Genomic DNA, 11786 nt, shown 5'->3' with positions numbered 1-11786 from the left:
TTATGTACCTAAGTACATAGATATCAAAGAAAGTTCTATTACCAGCACGTGCTGTTCTGTTAATGATGACAATCATGAATTCTTTAATGTCTACCTTAGGTAGGCCCTTTCAAGATTGCTATGCTATGGACTATACATAGTTAACAACTCTAGCATTCCAAGTGTCAATGAAGCCTATGACACCAATAAGAAATAAGAGATATCTAATGACCTATAGGTGTAGATCGTATATCTGTCTTAACTAACTTGTCTCATGCTACTCCAAACGACATTGCTAAATAGCTATAGGGGTTCAAAATGGACATGTTAAGCTTAATAAAAGGTTACGATAACCATTGCTTAAGACGTTGGATATTTGAGGTTTGTATCTTAAGTAAATCAGATACTCAATCAACAAAGGAGGTAAAAAGAACATGAGTGGCAGACATAAAGTGAACCGTATCTCATTTTAAACTTACATTTTCCTATATAAGTTTTGTTGTAATGAGCCTACTCCTCTAAGCACAGCAACTCTTATTAACCAATTTCTTAAGATGGGATTTTCACACCTAACAAGCTTAAACTCACATTTTAAGTATGACAGATGAGTAAATTTTCATGAGGGGGGATTATTTATGGAAAACAACAATATCTGAAAATTTCCCTATTATGGACATGGCATGAAAGAGAGGCTATCACGTGAAATTTAACTCAGTGGGTTACTGAAACTCAGTTTGCATTTATTCAGTGATGGGACGTTCCCTAGCTAACTAAAGTAGGTACCATGTCTCCAAGTCGAATATGACCAACACTATCAGATCGAAACTGCTGGTTGTAGATCGACTAACAACTCATAAAAGAGAAAACTCATGTACTGCACTATGTTCTGACCACCGTCAGGTGAGAGACCTAGACTAGTCCTCTACGGCGTAGATAGGCAATGAGTGAATTAGTTGCCCGGGATAGTCGAGGCGTGGCAGTCAGTGCCAACATCGGTCAGGATGACGTTCCAGCCGTCAGGGCAGAAGGCCTGGCCCTTCTCAACATAGTCGATGTCATCGCGGCGATGCTTGCACTTGTTGTAGACCTGCTGGGCAAAGAATCCCTGAAACTTAGAGTTAGCTATATCCTATGTATTTATTGCATCTGAAGAAGGAAGTTAGAAATGAGAAAAAGAGTGACTTACAATGTCCGAGTACAACAGATCGACACCGTTCTTCTCATCGTTGCAGACGATGACACCCGCACCGCTCTTGGTGCCGCAGGCTGCCTGCTGGCAGTTGGCTGGGCCGGCGTCGATGTGAAGACGCTTGTCTCCGGCGCTAAGAAGCAGGCCGATGGGGTAGCTGTAGGACGTAGCAGGCAGCTCGTTGTCGGGTTTGGGAACACCGCAGAGGACCTGGATGTCGTCGAGCTATTATAGATATGTTAGAAATTATCGGGAACTTATATTTATTGACGAGGACTTGAGTTGGGGAGTTTAGAACTTACCTCAGCAAAAGTGCTGTTTGCCTGATCGGCAGTGGGGGTCACAGCTCGACCAAGAGTAGCGGCCACGATGGGCGAGGCAAGGGCGACAACGGAGAAGACCTTCATCTTGATCGTTGTTAGAAGTGATTGGAGTGTGGTATGAAGACGTGAAGTGGTTGGTATTGAGTGTGGTTTGGAGGTATGAGAAGTGGTTGTGGTTGTGGTCGAGTTAGGATTTGGGAGAGATGGGTGGGAGGTGCCTATGTTTATATAGAAAATATCTGAGGCCCTAGATGTGTACGTAGAGAAAGAGCAAATTGTGTGCACCTTCCTACTGTCACAATACAATCAGGTAGTTTGGAAACAACGACGTTGTTGCCCAAAGAACTGTGAACCTACCTTCCTCGGAAGCAATGGCATGTACGTGCGCAACTTCCTTGTCTGGGTGAACGCCACTGGGCAAGGAAAAATTAATGTCGGTTGACAGCTGCAAACTCGGATCACTGAGGATACAACTGCCCTTGCTACCAAGGCGAGTGGAAGTGACGAAGCAACAACTACTCCTTATCGGACTCCGTACCTGCCTACGTGAGATACCTTGTTTTTGCGTGAATTAGGTAGTTTCTTGAACAACCGACCATCATTTACATATTTACTGGACTGTGGAAACTACATGATTTAGGTACCTGTGCAGGTATTCAAGCAAGAAACTTCGCACCTAACCACTCCAAATTAAGTGTTCAAATGTGTCACATTAAATTCACTTCAACAACGTCACAAGTAGCATAACCGCAAGTAAGGCGAGTAGTAATGGAATTTCTTGTTTAGCTGCCTTTGTATAAGGCATACCTACGCACTGACTAGGTACCTATGGAGGTTATATGCCACGTCAGGGCTCATCTACAAGTAGGTACGAACCATCTATGCCCATGGTTCCTTCTGTGGTATTGTTTTAGATATCTTGCTTTGCTCGTTGTGTGCTTTTATATATGGGCGTGCATTTCTTAAATCTGTGACGGGAGGGACACTTACATAACGTACCTAGGTATATGATGGAAGAATCTCTATGATAAGTACCTAGGCAGGATAAGTTGTTTTGTGGGTGGGAAAATGCTCCAGTTTCATTCATTTCATGCTTGTTTTCTTGTTCCTAGGCTATATACGGACAATATATGAACCAGTTTAAGGTCTTATTTACATAACCTAAGTCTGTAAAGGAGAATCGGGACTTTGATTAAGTGAATTTTTTTATTGTAGATTATATAAAGGTAGTAGTTTATTGTATTTTCACCAGCCTAACTAAGCACATGTAAATCTATCATTGCGGAGGTTTTAACATTAACAGATATGAATAATTCAGAATGTAAACCGTTGGGCAAAGAGCTGATATTTTAGACACGAGCTTATGTAAATGATTATATATTGAAAGGTTGTGATTTTAGAGAAAAGGGGGATTGTTCTTAAGATGGGCTGCTATTTATAAGACTGGTTCTAAGACTGGATCGATAACGATTGAGGAAAGCATCTGAGCATCTGAGCATCTGAAGTCAGATTCAAAACCGATGGATCTCCCCCATTTTATTCCTTAAGATTTTATATCATATTACCTGACTCAAGCTAAACAAATCCAGATTTAATATACAATCTACTTGTTAGTAGTTCAGTTTCTTAATCTGATCTAGAGTTGGTTAGGTTAGATTTTAGGTTAGGTCAAATCATGACTTCATTAACATCCTATCATGTTTTATTTGGTTTGCAAGTTACTGCATGCGTATCACATTGTGGGGGGAAGACAATATTGGGGGTGTACCACCATTAAAAGGAATTCTTTTTTTTTTTTATCTATATGCACCGGCCTTCTTGGCCGGGGTAACTGGTTCTATAAACAGAGTGATACGAACGGAAGATGGTCCCTTCTGGGATAGCGATGACCAAGTCATCATTGAGTCTATTCTCTAAAAGGAAAACCACATCTAACTTTTATAGCTTTAGGACTACATCTCATGATCACCAAAATAAAAATCTAGAAATCCATGAGAGCCCTAGCACCGGGTTCGCTGCAAACATAGATGACGTCGTGGCTGTCGCTGAAGCCGTTGAACTTAGTGGCCGAGCACTTGGTATAGGCACCCATGTCCTCGAAGTACAGCCAATCACCCACATTGAGTTCGTGGGGAAAACAAATACTCTGAGTGATACGGTCAATGCCATCGCAAGTAGGCCCCCAGATTGAGTATTCAATGCCGGCGCTGTCACCTTCAGGAAGGTTATCAGCAAGAGCAGTATTATAGTATGTCTGGTTACCCGATCGCAACACCTTAGCAACCGGATGTTGGTGATCAAACATAATGCTACTGAAGTTGCCGTATAGTCCATCATTGATGTAAGCCATGAAGCTGGTCTCGCCCGTGGCTGGGTTGTCGATGGTGCGACGAGCTATGATGTTGCAAGCGATAGTAAATGCCGAGGAAACGTAGTAACGGCCAGGCTCGGCGATAATATTGACGTGGGGTGGGAAATACTCGTCTAGAGCATGACGAAGAACGTGGGCCATGTCCTCAAAGGTATCGCCACTGAATCCGCCCCCAACATCGAGTGTCTGCAAGTCAAAGCCGTGAGCGTAAGCTTGTTTAAATACGGTATCCGCGTCCTTAACAGCCTTGAGGAAAGCAAGAGGGTCGGATGCCCCTGAGCCTACATGGAAGCTCACGCCGACAACGTTCAATCCGAGCTCTTTGGCGAGTGCTAGAAGTTCATCGGTAGAATCGAGGGATGCGCCGAACTTCAAGCTCAAACGGCAGAGGCTTGAGGAATCATCGGTCAGAATGCGCAAAAATAGCTCGGCGTCAGGAAAGAGCTTCGCAATTTTGCGCAGCTCGTCGGCATTGTCAAAAGTCATCTGCTTGACGCCTCGGTTGGCGACGTAGCGCACGTAAGAGTTGGTCTTGCATGGCTGAGCATAGATGATGCGAGCTGGATCGACACCCATATTCAGGACTTGCTCGATCTCGGATTTGGAAGCACAATCAAAACCGGTGCCCAATCCGGCGAGGAGCTGAATGACCTTGGGGTCTGGGTTGCACTTGACCGCTATGAGTTATGTTAGTACTAAGATATCGAGGAATGGGGAAAAATCAAGGTCTAGTAAGACATACCGTAAAATGGCTTCACACGTGGAAGATTCTTCTTCCATCTCATGTGCTGACGGTAGACCTCGCCAAGATCGCCTACAAAAAATGTGTCCTCATCTCCCGGCTCACAAGACTCATGGTCAATATTCTCAACACGATGGCGAAGGGCATCGCCAATCAACTGCTTAGCGATCACGGCGCCATTGTGTTGAAGGTGTTGATCGTAGAAAAAATTCTTCCTCAGAAGATGATTATCAAAGTGATACGGTGCAAAGCGGTCGACGGCAGCTGTTGCCATAACCATATCCCTCGAATTTGGCGGTGAAGGATGCGGATCGGGTGAGTGACGAGGGTTGTAAAAATAAGGGACCCCACAAGGAGCTCTCGTAGTTTTAAATACTATCCAACAAGTGGATAGACAGTGTTGTATTAGGAGTCAAGAAACTAGAAAGGTGTTCCTCCAAGTGGATGTTAGGGAGGTCGAAAACGGTAGCTTTCTGATCCCGAAGCGATCTGACGAGGTCTCCTCGACTCTCCCTCGATTAGAGGAAGAACCTTAGAACTCGTCCTATGCGGCAGCTGATGGGTTGGTGATAGAAAAGGATTTAGTTGGGGTGTATTATCGGGCAAGGTAGGCGTTCGTGTTTTTTTAAGCGACTTCAGCAGAAGTGGGTGGAGGTCTCGAATTGATGATGTGGAAAGTCTTTCGCAGACTGAAATCTTGATCAGAGACGAAGCTAACGGCTGCGGGAGCCGTAGTAATTGGATTGCCTTTGAGAAGACCAAAGGCAAGTCGAGATGGAGTTGAGGCTTAACAAGTTTCGCGACTTGCTAGTAGGAGTCGGTCGAGTCGAATTGTCTCGGGCGTGGAGAAAGCTTTATATGATCTAAAAAATAGTGGTACGGCGCGTTTGGGACGGGATCTCAAAGGGACCGTTCGAGAACGTTGGTGTTGTATATTTCTAATTTTCGTCTTTTTAGAAGGTAGACGAGGGAAATTAAAAAAAAAATCAAGACGGAAAGTTTCTTATGGGGGGGTGTTGTTGTTTTGTGTGTGTGCATACGAACTTAGAAATGCACTAGCTCTTCTCTGTGGCGGGGCAATTTATGGAGACATGTGATTGAGGTCATTCGCCTAATTTATGTACCTACCTATAGATGTACATTAGGTAGGTACATATTAATGACGTGCACAGCCCAAGAAAAACATTTACCAGGTACCTAAATTTTGATATTTATAGAGGCAATGCAGTAAAATACGCGAATACTAAGGCAAGTGATATTCGAGATATGTTGGATTGTAAATTAATATGCGCATTCAGGCGACCAATGTCCAGAAGCGTTTGCTGCAACCTGTGATATACGCAAGTATACATAAGGTAGTTGGAAACGACCTAACATATGGAGAAGACGGGCGACAACAAAAGAAGCGTATAATTTCTAGAGTTAAGAGCGTGCATGGTTGCAACGTTAAAAAGAAAAAAAAAAAGTTACGGTAACCTTTTCCGGTTCTAGCCTACATAGATGTACTAACCAAACAGCGATCCCGCCGGCCAACATGGAGAAATGGTACGTATTTGAATGTAGGTCCTCGGGCAGGAATGTACTTTTATGTACTTAACTCATAGGCGCGTTCTATATAAGCACCCAAGAACAGTACATAACTTTTTATATAGGTACATGAAAATAGCTTATGCTCAGGCGTAATAGAAAATCGGTATTCCTCATGGAGTATAACCGTGGCATTCCTAGACCCTAGTCAGATCAAGTTTTTTTTTCCTGCTGCGCTACATAATCAGTATGTACATGATGACGAGCTTGGAGTTTTCTGACCGCAACTCGACATGCACCGTATATTCCCGCGGTTAGAATATGGTCGACTATTGACTCATGCCGAAGATGAAAAGGAGGCTGCATGCAAGCTCGACTATTTCCGATAGCTAGCATATTGCTCCTTAAGAGCCTTGAGAGCTTGATCGACTCTGCCATCCGCATAGAAGGTGAAAATTTGATAACGTCGACAACCAATACGATGAAAGCTGCAGTGTAGTTGGGAGGCGCACGCACTTCTTCCCATTGTCCAGTTCGACGATCTAACAGGGGGAAACAGGCGATCTGAGCTTCCGTCCTGGTAGTAGATCGAGATTAGCCTGTTTGTCCAATTACGACTAGAATGCTCACGATCAATTTGTAGACAGCCCATCATCATCAATTCGGTTTTCTCACCGCCGTCGTCTACTCGGTCGAGTATCAATTCTGATATGCAAGACCTGCCGCAACACACCCTTACTATGTCGCACTCTAGTTGGTTGGAGATCTGCGGTTGCAATATTTGCACATTGCCCCTGACAGGATTGGCCAACAAATTTCGACCACCACATTACCACCACATTCGTGATCCAACCAGAGAGGAAGGTCTGGTAGGGCATTGCTTCTAGAAGACAACACGGACGGTGCCTGTAGCCGCATTCGCCATCACGCGCTCCTTTTGACGTGGCATTGGTCAATACCACTATCTGCGACCATTGCCCATTTACCACCCTACTATGACCGGTTGAAAAGCTTGATTGCAAATTGTCGTCAATTAGAGAAAATGGTGCTAATCTATCATGCAGTGCGACCACGCAGCTTTGAGCGGTTAGCTATGTAGGGCAGCAAAGGTCATGTTGGGGAGAAGCATCCGGTCCGGTGTTATTAATAAGACCTTGGCTACCAGGTTCGATGTTTTTTGACAAATTGAGGGGAGAGACTAATGTTTGATAGGGCTCGACCGGACCTGACAGCCTGATAGGGCAGAATCATGAATGAGAATATGATTGATCGTCTAGTTTTGCACTTAAGATTCGGGACGTCGATCTATTTAGACTAAATTCGGCCTAGCGCCTTTGACCCCATTCTTCCATGTTGCCTTCCAATCATAGAGGTACATAATACATAATACATTAGGTTAGGTACATCCATTACATGTAACTTTGGAAGGTACCTAGAGCCACGAATTGACATTCGTGACTTGCTCTCATTAACCAATCACCATGTCCAAATCAACTTCCTCCTATCATCCTCCATCCACCACACTAGTAATAGATCGACTATCACAAACGAGAACAGGCATAATTCAGATCGTAAAGGTTACAATTTGTGAATACCTGAAAAATAATCCTAGAGCCGCTATTACATCTTTCGGCACATCTCTAATTAAAGTCAAACCGGCGCGAAGTCTTTTCCAACACAATCTTAGAAGTTGAAAGCAATTTGGCCTCCAAACTCCTCTAGGTAGTCTAAAACCCTGCACCGCTACCTCACAAGATATAAACTTCATTCTAGGATCGACGCGTGGCTTCTAACAAGGAAGATTATCTCGGTAAGTTCCCTACTCCTCGTATGAAGTCAGCTTAAGAACATTAGTTGTACAAAGGGTGAAAGCCAATGTTAGCGAGGATATTGCATTTATTGGCTTCCTGCCTACGAAAGCTGCATAGTAATCATGGGGTATATGCAACTTTCGACCAGCAGGGTAGAAAACACGAACGTTTAATTGACCCAATCACCAGCCAACCGCATCTTCGATCAGTATCCGTATAATCAAAATAATCATGCAGAGGCAGCCTACGGACACCGCCACTTATAATCAACCGACGAGCTATGTTAGGATAAAATTGATAGCTACGATGGACGATAAAAGATGGTGTACCTACCTACATCAAATCCACCTTTACCGATGCGATGAATATGAAGAATTGACAAATATATAGGAGCATCGGCAGCAAATTTGAGCAATATGAATATCAATATTGTACCTATTAATAGCGAAGGGAATATCAGAAGATTAGCAGAATGCCGAAGGTTATGAATATCACGAGTAGTTCGGCATGGTATAATCTGGGCAACACCTCAACACATAAATTCAGGCATCAACCTAATAAACCCTACGCTCGTATGATATTCAGGCGGATTTTGCTGGTATGACAGATTTCCAAATCCCTCATCGTCTAAGAAGTGCTCTAATACGGGCCGTTCAATTAACAGCCGCATTCTGCCGCTTGTCTCCAGCAGCCATAACCTACAGGATAGAGGACTAGGTATTTACGATATGCTACCTACTCAATCTTTACCATGCAATTTACATAAGTCATAAGGGTCCAACTAATATATCACAGGAGATGCAAATAGATATACTCCTGTCCGACCTCGCAGATTGGAACTAAGGCTAGAAGAGTTGTGTTGCAACCAGATGAGATCAACTCCCCACGCTTGCGCTATCTAGGTAACTTATGGCTGCAAAACACGTCTCCTGACCAATAAAATATTAATCTAGGTAGGTAGGTGTCTTTGAAATGCGAACTTCTAATTCTAGTCGTACCCCTAATTTGAACGAGGGTCGCCCATTGAAGTTTCAAAGGATACCTCAGGAACACGCACTCAATAATCGGCAGTTAAAGAAAAGCTACGCCACTTTCCATCATATTCTGCATTTAATCTGTGATATTGTTACACGGCATTTTGCTTGTTTTCCTTTCAGACGACTAATTGGCCTGACCTGTCCGCAGCGTCATCAAGTCTCGTGGCCTATCGGTTTACTTGTGGCTTATGCCAATACTACCACCTGAGAGTGTTCCACAATACATCTTTTCCGAAGGCTAGCATTGATAAGAGGAGAAGCTGCTTCGATCACTATTCTTTATTACGCGCCTTCACTCGCGGCCCGCTCAAAATTATGATGATCGATCTATGTTGGAGTCCATAGTCATGCAACCTCATCCGGCCTGATCGGGTCTCAAAGCAGCATTGCACATGTGCTTCATAGTGTATCTTTAGTACATATACACTTCACCTATACTTGTAGTTCCCCTATTCGTGCCCAACTCGGAGCGAGAGAATCCCGTAGATAAACGTCTATTTTGCTCAATGCAGCAGTTGTTCGTCGAGATCTGGTCCGCAGATGCCCAGTAAAACTACGGTACAAGTTGGAAAGTTTAACTATGTTTTGGGCAATGTTACAATCACGGTAGACCGGGGCGGCAAACCCTCCATCACGGATGCTCCGGCTTTCCTAAATAGGAAGCGAGAATGAGCAATATACGAAGTAAAAAGTATAGAGCAAAACCGACTCCAACAGCCGTATCCTACTACAATACTTTCACAACTTGGAGAGAGTTTACCCCCGGAGGAGATAGAGTGCACTATCGGGGGCTGAATCAAATGAGCATTGAACAGTCCGTAATAAATCCTAGTTCGTTGAGTGTAGTAACATTGACCACCCCCAAACTAGGTAAAGAAAATATCCGAAAATGCTAAGCGGCAATTGTTACTGTCCAGATCCCATGAGGTTCAATTCTATATTTAGAGACGCGCAATACCGCATTTCTAGGTCCGGGTGACTATCGGACTACTGGAATCTGACATCATAGTTCGATAGCCTTCATCAACACGAAAGACAATTATGATATGAGGCTTTTATGAGACCTATGTTTTCATCGTGGTTTACATGTGAATGTCGCGATGCAAAGCAAGAAGCATGGAACCGACTTTGTCATCCCGCAATGGACTCTAAACATAACCAGGGAAGCTTGAGCTGTACATTCGGTACTGAAAGTATCCTTTGTTCTAGGTGTCTTATCTATAATACCGACAGTGGAAACGAACCGGGACCAGTTAATGCGGCTCTTATGGCAATAAAAATTAGTAGTGACGATAGGTGCTTGTTGACCATGACATCATGTATAGTTGCGACGAGGAATGGGTGGCAGAAAGGAATTCAATGAGACACGCTTCCGGTCACTGTCGAAGCTAAAGGATCTGAGCTAGATCATAGTTCATTCTAACCTCTAACCCTCGAGCTTGAATGACTTTCCCCGCGCCACAAGCTACGATTCTAACGCAATGAGGTGAGCTGTGTTAAGGCGTAAAAGTTATATTTTTACATTATCTCTTTTAAAGGTAGAATAATAAGTTTTGTAGAACATATTATGGAAGTTGGCTAAGATCTTAAAAGATAAGTGGACGTATTTTCAAGGATGTATTGCTAGATACTTGGAGTGTTTATAAGGTAATGGCTATTGCCAGAAAAATCTTTGGTTTGGCTGTAGGATTCATGGTATATGAACTACATGTGCGGCCTGATAGCCAAGCAAGCCCCCCTATGAGCCAAGAGAGATGCCCTTTTTTATATTCTCGCTGCATTATCAAAGAGCTATCAGCGAAACGTTCCATAATTCTCCTTCATTGCTGGGGGTTTCCGTGACATGGCGGTAGACATGTAGTAAGTATGACATTTTAAACATGGTCTGAGTGCTCAACCAATCTCTCGATACAATCAATATACGAGTATAGCCAACGTAGGTCTCTCATATTCCCTCCTAACTCTATCGAATTGTTTATACTCCTATTGCTTTCCAAATCTTCGAACATTCTACTCGGGCCCTGTTCGATTCCCATGTCCTGGGATTTAATGAAATCAACATGTGTCCAGTTAGTACGAAAAGTATCAAAAGTTAAAGAAAGGCTACTGATTGAGACCAATATATACATTTAATAGATTTAGATCGATGATAGGTACATTGAACATATCCATGGATATAGGGACAAATTCTTTTGCTTCAACTAAACTAAACCTTTTTCTTGTTCTTCTATGCTATCTAGAAGAGCCCTCTTCGAACATCCCTAAGATGCCCTAGTAGACTATCTACCTATCGTCTCCAATAATACCCTTCTCATAGAAAAGAATAAAAAATAAGTAGCTATAATATATCAAATTAGTACCTAGTACTAAAATGCCCTTATTTAACAGATACCCTAAAGCTTTATCTTTTGTATTATATGTCTAATACCTAAGACTGCAGGCAGTATATTTGATATGATGTGTAACTTAGGTACTGTAGCCGGATAGCAAAAAGTAATATTCGAGCCACCTTACCGGGCATCTTACGCGGTAAGAACCGAACTAAAGGGTTTGGCCGGGGATTGAACCCGGGACCTCTCGCATACACTGTTCAGGGTGGACCCTAAGCGAGAATCATACCACTAGACCACCAAACCAGCGACTTCTATAGGACTTCTTGAATGAAGGTCTGAGCTTCAAAGTCCGTCTATATTTTTGACGACGAACCTTTGTTAATTTGAGTCGGACCGGTGGCTGTATAATAGCTCGTGTTTGGATTGTATCGACATGTACTCAGGATACAAGCAATCCGAAGGGCGTATATAGGT

At 43.2% G+C, this 11786-nt stretch overlaps 2 protein-coding genes and 1 non-coding gene across 3 annotated transcripts; all 3 read right to left on the bottom strand.

The window, feature by feature from the left end:
- Positions 1-721: 721 nt before the first annotated feature.
- On the bottom strand, positions 722-1662 carry F4813DRAFT_34689 (uncharacterized protein). Its single transcript, XM_049241897.1, has 3 exons — positions 1471-1662; positions 1166-1393; positions 722-1084 (listed from the first exon to the last, which is right to left on the bottom strand). The coding sequence occupies exons 1-3, from the start codon at positions 1573-1575 to the stop codon at positions 929-931; spliced, it is 489 nt and encodes a 162-aa protein (XP_049100926.1). The 5' UTR covers positions 1576-1662; the 3' UTR covers positions 722-928.
- Positions 1663-3472: 1810 nt separating this feature from the next.
- Positions 3473-4878, bottom strand: F4813DRAFT_388217 (pyridoxal-dependent decarboxylase; the record flags this gene model as incomplete). Its single annotated transcript, XM_049246671.1, has 2 exons — positions 3473-4539; positions 4605-4878. The coding sequence occupies 2 exons, from the start codon at positions 4876-4878 to the stop codon at positions 3473-3475; spliced, it is 1341 nt and encodes a 446-aa protein (XP_049100925.1).
- Positions 4879-11525: 6647 nt separating this feature from the next.
- On the bottom strand, positions 11526-11615 carry F4813DRAFT_t59. Its single transcript has one exon. It is a non-coding gene; the product is annotated as a tRNA-Pro (tRNA).
- Positions 11616-11786: the final 171 nt, after the last annotated feature.

This window comes from Daldinia decipiens, assembly GCF_022478715.1.
Source record: "Daldinia decipiens strain CBS 113046 unplaced genomic scaffold F4813scaffold_11, whole genome shotgun sequence".
Lineage (NCBI taxonomy): Eukaryota > Fungi > Ascomycota > Sordariomycetes > Xylariales > Hypoxylaceae > Daldinia > Daldinia decipiens.
The sequence above is the reverse complement of the archived record's forward strand: the minus strand, read 5'-3'. Positions and strand labels throughout refer to the sequence as shown.

Coding starts and splice junctions, on each gene's coding strand:
- F4813DRAFT_34689 (XM_049241897.1), bottom strand. CDS start 1,575: ATGAAGGTCTTCTCCGTTGTCGCCCTTGCCTCGCCCATCGTGGCCGCT. Junction 1,394..1,470: donor CAAACAGCACTTTTGCTGAG/GTAAGTTCTAAA, acceptor TATCTATAATAG/CTCGACGACATCCAGGTCCT. Junction 1,085..1,165: donor ATCTGTTGTACTCGGACATT/GTAAGTCACTCT, acceptor TCTAAGTTTCAG/GGATTCTTTGCCCAGCAGGT.